Source organism: Haliotis rubra, unplaced genomic scaffold (genome assembly GCF_003918875.1).
Source record: "Haliotis rubra isolate DU_JTF1 unplaced genomic scaffold, ASM391887v1 Scf11, whole genome shotgun sequence".
NCBI lineage: Eukaryota > Metazoa > Mollusca > Gastropoda > Lepetellida > Haliotidae > Haliotis > Haliotis rubra.
The window spans coordinates 332,555-347,064 of record NW_025765003.1 but is presented as its reverse complement, the minus strand read 5'-3'; the positions used below and the strand labels follow the sequence as shown (position 1 = coordinate 347,064).

Below are 14,510 nucleotides of genomic sequence, written 5' to 3'. Positions count from 1 at the left end.
AGGTAGACTTTTAGTGCTCTGACAGGGCATAAGGATAGATGCTGTGTATCCTGTGGCCCAAGGACTGTAGAGATTGCTGGGATGTGGAACTGTCTGTGAGGCTGGCCGGGCAGTTGGTTCTTGGCAATAAAGTCCCATCTCAGTCTTAGATTTACGATGTCACGATGTCTTGATTCAAATCGTTTTCGTTCAAAGTCCAGAGGATGTATTTCTGACATCCGCGCTGCTGTTGCTAGGGCGATCAGGAACAGCGTAATCTTTGTCAGTAGTTCAAAGGATGTCCGTTCTAGAGGCTCGTAGGCGTCACTGGTGAGATGTTGTAGAACTACGTTGAGATCCCAGGCAGGAGCCTTGAATTTCTGTTGTTGGTCTTCCAACTTGAATGAGAGTAGTAGTGCCAGTATCTCTGGTACTTCGGTCAGCTTAACACCCATTTTCATGGTGATAACTGTGCTGAGAGCAGCCAGGTACGTTGACAGTGTTGAACCTTTTAAGTGTCTCGTCTGTCGCAAATGACACAGGTATTCCGCCACTTGAGGATGGGTTGCCTTTACCGCTGTAAAGGCTTTCCTCGTTGCATACTGTTCAAATCTCTGCCACTTGTCGTCGTACAAGTTGCAAGTTGATATGCGTAGAGCTAGTGTCACTGCTTTCACTGCTCTGGTGGAGTACCCTCTAGTCTTCAGGCAAGCTTAGATACGCTCCACACATGTAGCTGGAATAATGCCGGATTCCCGAGAGCTTGCTTGCTGTGTGGATGGACGAGCAGGTTCGACCACTCTGGTAGTTTCAGGGTTGGACTTCCGAGTTCTTGTATGAAGATGGGAAACCATACCCTCGCTGGCCAATGGGGCGCGACCAAAATCAGTTGCAGCGTTGTCGTCTGCTTGATTTTTTGTATTACTTGTGGTAGTAGTGCTGGAGGTGGAAATGCATAAGCGTTTAATCCTTCCCATGAGATGCTTAAAGCGTCTTTTGCCCATGCCTGAGGATCTGGAATTGGTGAGACGAATGTTGGTAGTTGCTTGTTGAATTTTGTTGCAAACAGGTCTATCAGTGGAGATCCTATTGTCTGTATGACGAACCGGAACGCTTCTGGGTGTAACATCCATTCCATCGGGGATGGTTGTAGTGGACGAGATAGGGCGTCTGCTATGACATTCTTTGCTCCTGGAATGTGGCATGTAAAGTGTTGATCACTGCTTTCATCTCCAACAGGTTGATGTGCAGACTCTGATCCTGACTCGACCACTTCCCTGCTGCCACTTCATTGTCGAGGTGGGCACCCCATCCTTGTAGCAATGCATCCACGTAGAGATGAGTGTTGCAAACCGGCTCTGACATAAAGGTTCCTTCGCAAACATTCAACTTCCGAGCCCACCATAAGAGGTATGGTTTCAGGCTGTCCGGTAGTATCAGCAGATCCAGACTGTCGAGATGGGCGTTCACAAATATTTGTAGTGGGCGCAGCTGTAATCTCCCTCTGCGAGTCATGTCTTGAGCTGAGGTGAGTAGACCGAGCATGCTTTGCCAAGCATTGTCAATGAAGAGAGCATTGCTTGAGATATCATATGTTGTATCTTGACCCAACGATCCTCTGGGACGACTATGCGATTCACCGCCGTGATGAGTCGTATTCCTCGAAATTGAAGATCCTGTTTCGGCTCCAGTTCCGACTTGAGGAGATTTACCAGCCATCCTAACTGAGTGAGAAGCCTGATGGTGAAGTCTAGTTGCAGTCTGAGTTGACTGGGATCTTGATGAACTTGAATTCTCTCCTCCAGTTAAAAAGCACTGCGTAGACCTCGACGATGTAGATATGTGACGATGGGCTTGGTCACTCGAGTAAACAACCAGGGCCGACGATATTCCAAACGGTAGAACCTTCCACTGGAAGTGATGAACATTGAAAAGGAATCTTAGGTATTTCCTTGAGTCTGGATGTATCGGGATGTGGAGGTACGCATCTTGTAGATCTATGCTGACGAGGTATTCTGATGGACGAACGAGATGTCGGAGCTGAAGAAGATGTATCATCTTGAATTTTGCTGGTCTGCAGACATACTCCTGGTTGAACTTCCTCATGTTATAGATGAACCAAAACTTCTCTTGGAATTCTTCTTCCGTACCAGGAAATTGGGGAATAAAAACCGGGTGTGATGAGATCTTGATTCATCTCTTCTACTGCATCTTTGTCGAGTAGAGTCTTGATTGCTTCGTCCAGTTTCTCTGTCTGGTCGGCAGCATAGTTGAAGGCCAGCGGGCTGCTTGTAAGCGGCGGGGTGGCTTCCAACTGTATCTGGTACCCTCTGCGTAGTATCTGGGATACGTAGTCGTCCTGTAGTATTCCCCAATTCTCCCAGTACCGTTGAAGACGTCCACCCACTGTCCAAGGTTGTACAGGAACGGCTGGGGGTGGAAGACTCCAGTCGTTCCAAACCTGTCCTTCAGCGCTTGGTTCCCCTGGTACCCCTGGGTGCTCGGCCTCTTCTGGGGTTACTTCTGGGGGCTCCGGTTGGGCGACGAAATGAACCTCTTCCTCCTCTTGAGCTGGAATACTTCTTTTCTCTGGCTCTCTGGACTCCTGCAAACTAGGATTTGTTGAAGTAGTGCTGGGACGTCTGGCGAATCACATTTGCCAAGGTATCTTTATCATCATGACCACCCTTGATTCGTGTGTAACGTCTTTGGCGACTTCTTCAATTCCTCCTCCGAAGATTGATGATGCTGACCATGGGGCTCTGTATAAGGACTTGGTGAACCGCTCACTCCAGGTGCACGATGACAATAATCTTTGTCTCCTCAGGAGAGTTAGGCCCGCTGATGTGGATGCCAGATGCTCCGACATAAATTAGTGGTCCTTATTCTGAGTCAGTAGCGCAGACTATATCATCCGGTCATCTTCATCGTTGGAGTTCTTGAACTTCGAGATGAGTGCTTCGTTGATAGCCCTAGACCTGGCTAGTCCGAAGAAGGTACATCTAGTAGTCGTATCCAGTTACGCTAGCTTCTTATCTTCTATCTTGTTAGTTCTATAGCGGGAGTTGTTGATGATCTTGTAGTCCTCATCAATCTCTGGTGCCTTCAGGAAGGGTTCCATGTGATGTAAGGGAAATTTCCTGGCGTTGAACGTTGTGATATGCTGATTCTGTAACTTGGTAGCCTTATCAAAAGCTGAGCTGAGACTGTCCGGTACTTGGGAGATCGGGTCGATAGGCGGAAAGGTGAGTGTGTCGAAATCATCGTTGGACATCTTGTATGTAAACGCTTCGCCTGTGTCCTTGGAAGGTGATGCTAGGTCCAGGCCATTACCAATCCATGAGGTTACTTCCGGATCTGAGAATATGACTTCACCTTCTTCCTCTGATTTAGACATCTCCCACTCTGACGATCCACGACGACTTGAGTCTCTGTGTGAAGATCTGTATGATGAATTGCGCGCAGGTCAACGATCCCGATGTGATCCTGTATCTTCCTGGAGTCTTGAGATCTCTCTCTAGGCCTTCGTAAAGGTTGATACTTAGACGTAGTTTCCCCTCTGTAAGATGTGGAGTGCCTGCGTGCAGGTTCCCGATGTGCGTCTGAGTCCGATGGTGATGACGACCCGTATCTACGACGTCTGTAGGGTTCGGGAGAATGCTGCGATCGCCTTCTGCGTGGAGAATTCTTAGCGGCTCCTTCAGGGACGTCTTAGATTGAGCTGACGTTGTAGCGTTGTGCAGGCTCCTAACTTCAGATGGGGAAGATTGTCAGGTACGTGAGCCTTCACGCAGGCTTCCCTCTTCTTCCAAGTGCGTTGGAGAGACTGCAGAATATTCACGCAGGCTAGTAGTCATCGTAGTGGTCTTCGTAGCAGCTTTCTCCTGCGTGAAGCGACGTTCCATCATCAACATCATCTGGTCTGTAAACTGTTGCATGAACAGCCCCGGGTTGAAGTTCTGTGATGTCTGAAGAGACTGCTGCAGGGTTGATGATGCTTCTGACAACAATGAGGTGTCTTCTAAGGTACGCTGCACTTGAGAAGAGTTGATGCTGCTGCTATATCTGGTACCCAATGTCTGCGTTGATAGAAGGTCTTCTGTCAATGTCTGCGCTGATAAAGTTGCCGATGTCACTGTAGAAGCAGGCTTCGTCTTCTTGCTGACGACTGTGACTTCAGGTATGAGGATGGGGGGATCATCATACACGTCTGCTTCTTCCGGAGGTACAATCTCGGCAGAGAAGGATCTCGTCTTCTGCGTAGAGGTGTGTAGAGACTTCGATTAAGTCTTATGGGTACTAGCCTTCTTCTTCTGCGTTGAAGACGATCTAGTCTTCTTCGTCTGCGAAGAGGACAGCTCCGTTGACGACGATCTCTTATTGGCTCAAGAGTTCATCACTGGAACAGCGACCTGCCCCCGTAAAATGCTCGGCAGTTCACTGGAATTATGAACATCGGCAGCAGTAGTTAACACACGGTTATCAGCGCAATCACTCGTTTTAGACATGACTTGTGAATACCTTCTTACCCAGTCCTTTGCACGTCTATGAATGGAAAAAAAGCTAGTTATTGAATTCAAAAGTGGTTAAATTCAGACAATGTTTACAGCGAGAGCTGAAAGTACATGAAGTAGTGCAATCAGGACAGACAACCGCAGTCAGCCGCAGACAACAGGTACCTACAACGATTACAAGTTTTCATCAAATGTAAACACGAGTAGAATACAACCCTAAAAGCTGTATACAGCAATTATTTTGATGTAAAGGTCCTAAATAGAAAAGAATATGTGCCGTATAGGGACCCAAGTGCTTCCACAACCATCCTCAAGGGGCGAAGGAGAGAGTGACAAAACATGGCTGGTCATGTGCCTAAAAGGGCGCCAAAGGAGCAAGGGAGGCCACCCGTGGGAGATTGATGATTTTACGTCCGCTTTTTTTAGAAGGGAACTTCAAGGGATTTCAAGTGTTCCACTATCATTCGCAAGAAGAAGGAGACAAGCATTTAGCATGAGTCAGGATATGGAAAATTTTGTAATTATTCTTCTCTGAAGTGACTCACTTAATTAAAGTTGTTAAGTTTAAACCGGTAGTAAAAGTGATATCAATAAAAAGATGAAAAAAAAAAAAAAAACCACAAAAAGTGGCATAACCTCCACATATGCACTGACAAACTTCCAGTATCATTGCCAGAATGAGACCTCACACAACGTAGTCGGTAAAGTCAATTAGCTTCTGTCAATGGTACAGAGATGAGCAGACGGAAAGTCAGCTTCTGTCAATGGTATAGAGTTGAGCAGAGGGAAAGTCAATTAGCTTCCGTCAATGGTATTGAGCTGAGCAGACAGAAAGTCAATTAGCTTCTGTCTATGGTATAGAGGTGAGCAGATGGACAGGGCTCCAACCCAACACTCACTACTGATTTCTAAAAACATTTACACCTCTATAATCAACACTCAACTAGCACTCCCTGAATCAACTGGTTACCTGTTGTTCACTGACTCGGAGTTCCCCAAACACCATGCGCTGAATGAGCTTGCCCAAGAGGATCAGGCAGCAATAGGCTGTATTTACCAGGGTCTGCAACAAACATGCAACTTGGAATATCACTACTGGATGTTGCCAAACTTACACTGGGAACAACCTTGACATTCAACTGTATTTCACGGTGCTGGAAATAAGTAAAGGTGAGGGTATCTTTGAGTTTTACAATACTGCAGTGTTTTATATCAATGTAAAAATCCTACTTTTTAAAGATTTCTAACTTTGAACACTTCAACTGAAGATTGTAATTAAAAGAAAGCAACTGCAATAAAGCTTACCAAAGTCACAATATTATTGACTAATGTTAGCCATTTCATAGACCAAGCAAAGTGTGTGAATGGTTGTTATGATGTAACCTGCATTGGGATGTCCTTACTACTGTAATGTATAAGTAACAATCTCTAAAACTTCTTACAGAGTTTTTAAGTGTGACTTTGAGCAATCGGTACTCATAATGAAAATTGTTCCCCAACTTGTACAAGTTCAGTATGTGTCTAAATCTATCCAAAGTTTTCTCACAACTCACCCAAACACACCATGCCTGAGTTGTCATGACAAACAGGAAGTTCCACTCGTAGGAGTCGTAGGGTAATGTGGTGTTCCATGGGTCAGAGATCACGATCTCGGGATCATCTTCACTCAGGTTCTCTGTTACCGGGATCTCAGTTTGGATTGGAGCTGCATCTTCATGTTCCAGACTTTCGAATGGAGTGGACGTGACCGTCTGATGCGTGTAGAAGAGTGCACATGCCAACAGAATTGTACTGAAGGCTGTGTACGTCTGCAGGCTAGGCAAAGGAATCCTCTCCAGTAAGATGGCTGGCATTTTCCTACACAGAAAAATAAATAATTGTAGAAGCAAGATCTATACTTTCAACAACATATTTTACCCTGATAGTGAGTTTGAAACAAGACCTCTGATCATGCTGATATTAGCGTTATTGGATCCCAGTGTTTGACTGACTGACTGAGTTTGGTTTTACGCTGCTCTTACCAATATTCCAGCAACATAACGGCGGGGGACACCAGAAATGGGCTTCACACATTGTGCCCATGTGGAGATTCGAACCCGGGTCTTTGGCGTGACGAGCCAACGTTTTAACCACTAGGCTACCCCACCACCCCATTCCACTAGAGGCTGCAGAACATCAACAAACTGACATGGACTCTGACACAGATGTAACATATGTAATATCTGGGATTAAAATTTCTAAGTAAAGAAAGAATTCAAGTACTTTCTTTGTGTACTCCACTAAGAAAGTGTAATCCCAAATATAACATTTGTTACATTTGAACCCTTGTGAATTCATCAGAATGTTCATATATTTAGGCATAGAATAAACCTTCTAAGCTTGATTTGTGACTGGATCAAATTGTTTGTAAAACATGGTTGATCATACTATGTAAGGGACTTACCATAATCTCTTTAAATAACGGAACAATCAGATTTTCAGGATTATGTGGATGTTGACAGAAAATGCCAAGGACGGAAGTATAATTGGGGGTTTGGTTGATAATACTATGTAAGGGACTCCCCGTAATCTCTTTAAATAACATAACAATCAGATTTTCAGGATTATGTGGATGTTGACAGAAAATGCCCAGGACAGAAGTATTATGGGGCGTTTGGGACCATTTCGTTAAATTATACTGAATAATGTTTTATGTATAATTGCGTTCTTGTATAAATTGTAATAAGTGCCATTACAGTCCGTTTGAGTCAGAAACGAACCGATGTATTGCAAATTTGATCATTGTACAAAATTGCCACATAAATATAAATAGTACACATGTTGATCATTTACTAATACCCAACAGCTTTCTTATATTTGAAAATTTTCAGAACTCCACCAAAAAAGTTGTTTAAGAAACTATCATCATTGAAAACGGAAAAGTTGTGATCTGTCGCAGTGGGGTGAAACCGCAGAAACGGAACAGCCACTATCTCGTCGTGAACGGGATACACATGCCTGATGAAAAATCGTGAAACAGTTGATAATTAAAGTGTACAATTTTTTTCCGTGCTGAAGCCGAAAGGGGCAAATCATTTTATGCCATTAATAAATTCCGTATGCGGGCAGCAAAAGCTTTCGGAGTATCAGTAAGGGTACTGACAAATGTTCTGGAACACAAACATTGTGGGGGTGATGCGAAGCAGGTAGGGGTCGTGTCAAAATCACACAAATTAAAACATTTGGACAACTTTCAAAAAAACCTTGTAAGGCAGTCTATCAACAAGCTCAATTCTGAAAACAAATGCATGTTGCTGAAAATTTTAAAAAAGCATTTGAAGCAAGAACACAACCTCAGAGTATCAAAGTACACACTCTGGCGACTCTTACACTCTTTCGGGTATCGTTATAAGAAAATTCGGGGGAGAATAGGTCAGTACTCTGTGAGCAGCCCTGATATGGTTAAGCTTGAGAAATAATTTTCTCAGGGTTATAAAGAAGAAGCGAGGAAGGGTTCGAGCCAGTGTACTTGGACGAGACCTGGGTCAATGCCTCGCACACTGCCAGCAGCCAGTGGGTACCCGATGGGGGTGATAAGGGGTCACGTAGAAAGCTGCCTCTAGGGAAAGGAGGAAGACTAATCATTCTCCATGCTGGTTGCTCCAGCAAAGGCTTTCTCCCAGGCTGCAACTTGGTACTCAGGGCAAAGTCCACAGATAACAGAGACTACCATTCCGAGATGAATGGTGCGGTTTTCCTCGATTGGGTTAAAAACAAGTTGGTACAAGCTCTACCAGAGAAGTCTTTTATCGTAATGAACAATGCCACATACAACAGCGTGCAGGACCCCGACAGTAAAGGCCCAACATCGTACAGTTGAAAAGATGATATGATATCATGGCTTGACAAATTTCAGATCGCACGGCCTTCAAAGGCAACGACAGACTGACTGACTGAGTTTGGTTTTACGCCGCTTTTAGCAATATTCCAGCAACATCACGGCGGGGGACACCAGAAATGGGCTTCACACATTGTGCCCATGTGGGGATTCGAACCCGGGTCTTCGGCGTGACGAGCGAATGCTTTAACCATTAGGCTACCCCACCGCCCTCAAAGGCAACGAAGCCTCAGCTATATGAGATCATAAAAACCCACAAAGGTGAACCTTTCTACAAGGTTGACAGTTACATAAAAAGTAAGGGTCACGATATTCTGCGACTTCCACCCTATCACTGTGACCGTAACCCCATTGAAATGATATGGGGTATTGTCAAAGGAGATGTTGCCAGATCAAACACAACTTTTAGATTACGTGACGTAGAGGTTTTGGTTGAATCCCTTAACAAAATCACGACTGAAACTTGGCAAAACTGTGTCAACAAGGTAGCTAACGTCATTGAGCAAGGTTACTGGTCTCAGGATGGCTTACAACAGGCAACTATGGCACCACTTGTCATCCCTTTTAAGTCGTGAGTATGACACTACGACGGACGAGGAATCGACAGGTCTCCCGGAATAGATTTTGAGATGTCCCCGGCCATGACTGGCTGTTCCGTTTCCGGAATATAAGAAAGCTGTTGGGTATTAGTAAATGATAAACATATGTACTATTTATATTTATGTGGCAATTTTGTACAATGTTAAAATTTGGAATTCATCGGTTCGTTTCTTACTCAAACGGACTGTAATATGGATGGCATAATTACATTTAAAACACTGAACCTGTTTGACACATACCCCTATATCTGGCCAGTCAATTAAAACCTGTAAAAAGTTGTGTGAACGATGTAGTTCTTTGTAGATATGTTTCTTTTAAAATGCAAAGATTTTACATATATTTCTTATAAATAATTAGTTGTCAGTTTGTTCATTTTTTTCAGTCAGCAACAACACACAATATCTGTACTTCTGTGTCACTCTCTAATTGCCCCATACCAAGAAGCTCAATAGATTGATTGGCCAAGCTAACACCTATTGTTATACTCCATGCTTTGTTCACCCTAAACATCAATCAGCACATCACAGAACTGCTCAGGTCAGCAAAGGGATGAGTTGGGATAAAAAATAAAGTAAGTTAAATGGCCATTATCTATATATTGTATTGTACAGAAATAATACAGTATGCTAACATAGTCTCTTTCAGTAAACAAAATGTGCGTAATATGAGACACAATATTCTGTCACTTCTGAATGAATGGATGTGAGCAAGTAATATTGTATTTTGAGAATGCTTGGTAGGGTTTTGTTGATAGTTTGTCTCATATTTTGATATATACAATGCTCATGAATCATTGTGAAAAGTATATGTGCATTACTGCATTATATTTAGTCTACATCTCCTTCAAGTCCAAGATTATAGCACTCCAAAAGTGTGGCAGCTGAGATCACACACTTGTATTACTTACAGGGTAGGCATTATATTTTTTACATTTGTTCAAGACCTGGGGTATATCTCCATCTTGCAATCATGTTCAGTGCCATAGTACATATCTTTCTGCATAAATTATTTGAGCAGTATGTTTGAGTACAATTTATTTATATTTTGTTTTTGTATTTAAGTCAATCTCTGTGTACATTATTGTATTAGTACATGCCGATTTATAGCATTGTTAAAGGATAACTGGTATATTCACATGTAAGGAAATCTCCACAGTATAAAAGACCCCACATCTATGAGCAAATGTTTGTTGACATTTAAACTGGACTGGAAATCACTGTACTTCTACATTTGCACAACAGTTATTTTGCAAGAAGGGAGGGTAACTTCACATGGTCAGGGGTGGAAATAACCCATTGCCAGACGCCAGTGTTTTTTTCTGTCGGCAAGCAAATTTGTAAATCACACTGTACCTGTGTCCAGAATGATATTCCAGTGTTAATATTGTTGTTTATTTAAAAAATCAACAAGAAAATGGCCGGTACAGTGGAAAAATTATCAGGGCAAGTGGTTTTACATGTGCCACTGTACCGGAGTACACTAGCAATTTTAAAGTTATTTCCACCCCTGCATGGTGCCCACTCTTATTGTGTAAAGATGTTAAAGGGACAGTGGGTTGACAGTTCTGTGCATTTCAACATACCAAGAAGCTCAATAGACTGATTGGCCAAGCTAACACCTATTGTTATACTCCATGCTTTGTTCAACCTAAACATCCATCAGCACATCACAGAACTGCTCAGGTCAGCGAAGGGACGAGTTGGGATAAAAAATATAGTAAGTTAATTGGCCATTATCTATATATTGTATTGTACAGAAATAATACAATATGCTAACATAGCCTCTTTCAGTAAACAAAATGTGCGTAATATGAGACAAAATATTCTGTCGCTTCTGAATGAATGGATGTGTGCAAGTAATATTGTATTTTGAGAATGCGTGGTAGGGTTTTGTTGATAGTTTGTCTCATATTTTGATATATATAATGCTCGTGAATCATTGTGAAAAGTATATGTGCATTACTGAATTATATTTAGTCTACATCTCCTTCAAGTCCAAGATTATAGCACTCCAAAAGTGTGGCAGCTCAGATCACACCCTTGTATTACTTACAGGGTAGGCATTATATTTTTTACATTTGTTCAAGACCTGGGGTATATCTCCATGTTGCAATCATGTTCAGTGCCATAGTACATATCTTTCTGCATAAATTATTTGAGCAGTATGTTTGAGTACAATTTATTTATATTTTGTTTTTGTATTTAAGTCAATCTCTGTGTACATTATTGTATTAGTACATGCCGATTTATAGCATTGTTAAAGGATAACTGGTATATTCACATGTAAAGAAATCTCCACAGTATAAAAGACCCCACATCTATGAGCAAATGTTTGTTGACATTTAAACTGGACTGGAAATCACTGTACTTCTACATTTGCACTACAGTTATTTTGCAAGAAGGGAGGGTAACTTCACATGGTCAGGGGTGGAAATAACCCATTGCCCGACGCCAGTGTTTTTTTCTGTCGGGCAAGCAAATTTGTATATCACACTGTACCTGTGTCCAGAATGATATTCCAATGTTAATTATGTTGTTTATTTAAAAAATCAACAAGAAAATAGCCGGTACAGTGGAAAAATTATCAGGGCAAGTGGTTTTACATGTGCCACTGTACCGGAGTACACTAGCAATTTTAAAGTTATTTCCACCCCTGCATGGTGCCCACTCTTATTGTGTAAAGATGTTAAAGGGACAGTGGGTTGACAGTTCTGTGCATTTCAAAATGATACATGAGTGTGACATCACATCTATTATTATACAAGCATATTTTGGTCTAGAGGCAGTCACGTGACCGTCGACAGAAATCATATTGACTCCAACCCAGGTCCGACCAAAAGTCATATTGACCTGAATTACTATGACGTCAAGCTATGACGCCATTCACGTCAAGCTATGACGTCATTTTATTGTTTACATGTCACATTATTGTTAACATAACGTTATCGGTTTGTAGTGAAAATAAAATTACTTTTCTTGACTAAATTGACATGTTTTGGATTTTAGAAGCTTTTTTTCGGTAATTACATAATAAAACAATTATAGACTGGCGAATTTGGTCAATACCTGTTTTTATGTCAATATTGCTTTTCGCGGGTCCATAAAAACAGATATTGACCTCATCACCAGTCTATAATTGTAAAATGTTCATGTTCAATTCAATTCTTGCACCAAAGTAATAGAGCTCTGTACAATCTACAACAGGGATAGGTCACTCGGGCTTGCTTTCTTTACCATTTGTACTAATTAACGCAGTGCCTCGGCCATGCTCCAACGCATTACACAGTGACTTGGTTCGTCCCAAGCTAAACTCGGGCTGCATTTAACAGTACTTCAGCCAGTGTATTGAAAAGGTCGGAATTTTACAATGAATGAATGAATGAATTAAGAGCAAGAATTTTATGTGAATGAATGAAAGAAATTAAGAAAAAGAACAAAAAGAAAAGAACATATGTGAATGAATGAAAGAATAAATGATACACCACTGCCATCCCTCCCCAAACATGTTAAAGAACGCCAAAACTATCGGTAGAACACATGTTAACATCAGCTGTCCTTTTATAAAAATCTACTTTGAGACATTTTTTTTTACATTAGTAACTAATTCAGATATCTTATTGCATGTGTGGAATGACATGGGCATTGACAGAATGTTAACTGACACTGTCACAGACCCCTCAAGAACATAATGTTAAGAACTATCACAAAGCCTTGCAAACACCTTCCAGTTTTGTCAAATACTAAGATCAACAAGAAAGAAAGAAGTTTTAGAACTATAACACTCAAGCATCACAAGCACCAATGGCGATCAGAACAGATCGGCGATATGTCATATTTTTCACACACCTCAAATACACACTAACAAAAAAACAAAAAACTATCACTATTACTTGCAAAAAACTTTCACCTGATGGTATATTCCCCTCATAAAAATTAAAGGTGTATGTGAAAGATGTTTTAGAACAATAAACACTCAAACAACTTCTGTAGTATTTCAATGGCAGATCGCTGATATGTCATATTTTTTCACACACCTCAAATACACACTAACAAATTTTTTTAAATTATAAAACTATTACTATTATTTGCAAACACCTTTCACCTGATGGTATATTCCCTCATAAAAATTGAGGGTGTATGTGAAAGATGTTTTGAACACTAACTAGAAACACTCAAACAAGCTTGTAGTAGTATTTCAATGGCAGATCGGGTGATATGTCATATTTTCACACACCTCAAATACACCCTAACACATTTTTTTAGTTATAAAAATATCACTATTACTTGCAAACACCTTTAAACAAAAGGTATATTTCCCTTCTAAAAAATTAAACGAATATGTGAAAGAAGTTTTAGCGATATAAGTTAGTCTTTCTTAAGCTGTGTACTGAGAATTGAAGCCAGTGAGCTACAACATGCCCACTTGAAACTTTACTACAAAGCTACTGTAATTATACTGACACTAATAACAAGTATTTGACTTAAAATGAAGTGCTGTTGAAAATAAACCGGCTACAATGAAGCTGACAACTCAAACAGGCTGCAGCTTTCGAGGAGACCACTTCCCCTTATAGAGTCTCCCTGGACTGGCTTCAGTCATGTTTGTTTTTTTTAAGAGGCAAACCGAGGAGAAAGTTCGTGAATTTTTCTTATGGATGAGTTATAAAATACTAATTGATGACAATTAGATGATAAGCCAATGTATTTCAAAGCCTATAATACAAAATAAATAAGCCTTGGTCTTATGAAGCCAGTCAGCCCCGTACCTAGTGTTCCTTGCAGTCATCTACTGCCCTGTCACACCTCACAAAGTCCATTCATGTCCATCTCATCTATTTCATTTTGGACAACTCTACACATTTAGTTCAAAATATGTCAGGAAATGTTTGACTTTAATTGACAAAATATCCTAAAATGTGAAAAACTAGTTCCACTGGCATATTTATCCTTCTGTCAATGTGTTATCATAACACTACAGACAGCTGGCCATTTGGTCACTTTGACCATGTTGAGAAAGCTGTCATCATACACCTCACTGTGGCAGTTGTAGTGGTGTAGATATATCATGTATATAGAGAGAGAGCATGCCAATAGGTTTGCATTCGTCCCATCTATTATAACTTAAAAGTAAGTGTGTTTGGTTACAAACAAGAAGAAATCAGGTAGAAACTCAGAACCTTGATTTTCAGTTATCATATCTATTGTTTTAAGTGGTGTATTTTAAAACAGCAAGGACAAAAATTTCAGCATAACAATTATAAAATGATGAACGACAACAAAAGGAGATATTTGTATCATGCATATGGCTTCAGTCACAGAAACAAATATGATGTGAAATTGTTCAGAATCAGAGAAATATATGAATTATCTTGTTATGATTAATATAAACAAATCCATTTAACAAACGTTTGGGCTATATGACCTCAGTGCTGGTGGGGTGCATGCTGTTCATTGAAATAACATTTTCATCCACCATGTATTATCTACCTATTAAACAACACTGGTTACGTACGAGTATGTTCGGCCGTATGTTCTAGAACA

At 41.0% G+C, this 14,510-nt stretch overlaps 1 protein-coding gene across 1 annotated transcript in view; it reads right to left on the bottom strand.

Annotated features, from left to right (window-relative positions):
* LOC124284079 (E3 ubiquitin-protein ligase AMFR-like) overlaps positions 1 to 14,510 on the bottom strand; it is a 37,345-nt gene that overhangs the window by 15,775 nt on the left and 7,060 nt on the right. Inside the window, 2 exon segments of the mRNA XM_046720138.1 lie at positions 5,464 to 5,556; positions 6,047 to 6,350. Of these exon segments, the coding sequence (XP_046576094.1) occupies positions 5,464 to 5,556; positions 6,047 to 6,346 (393 nt within the window). The 5' untranslated portion in view covers positions 6,347 to 6,350.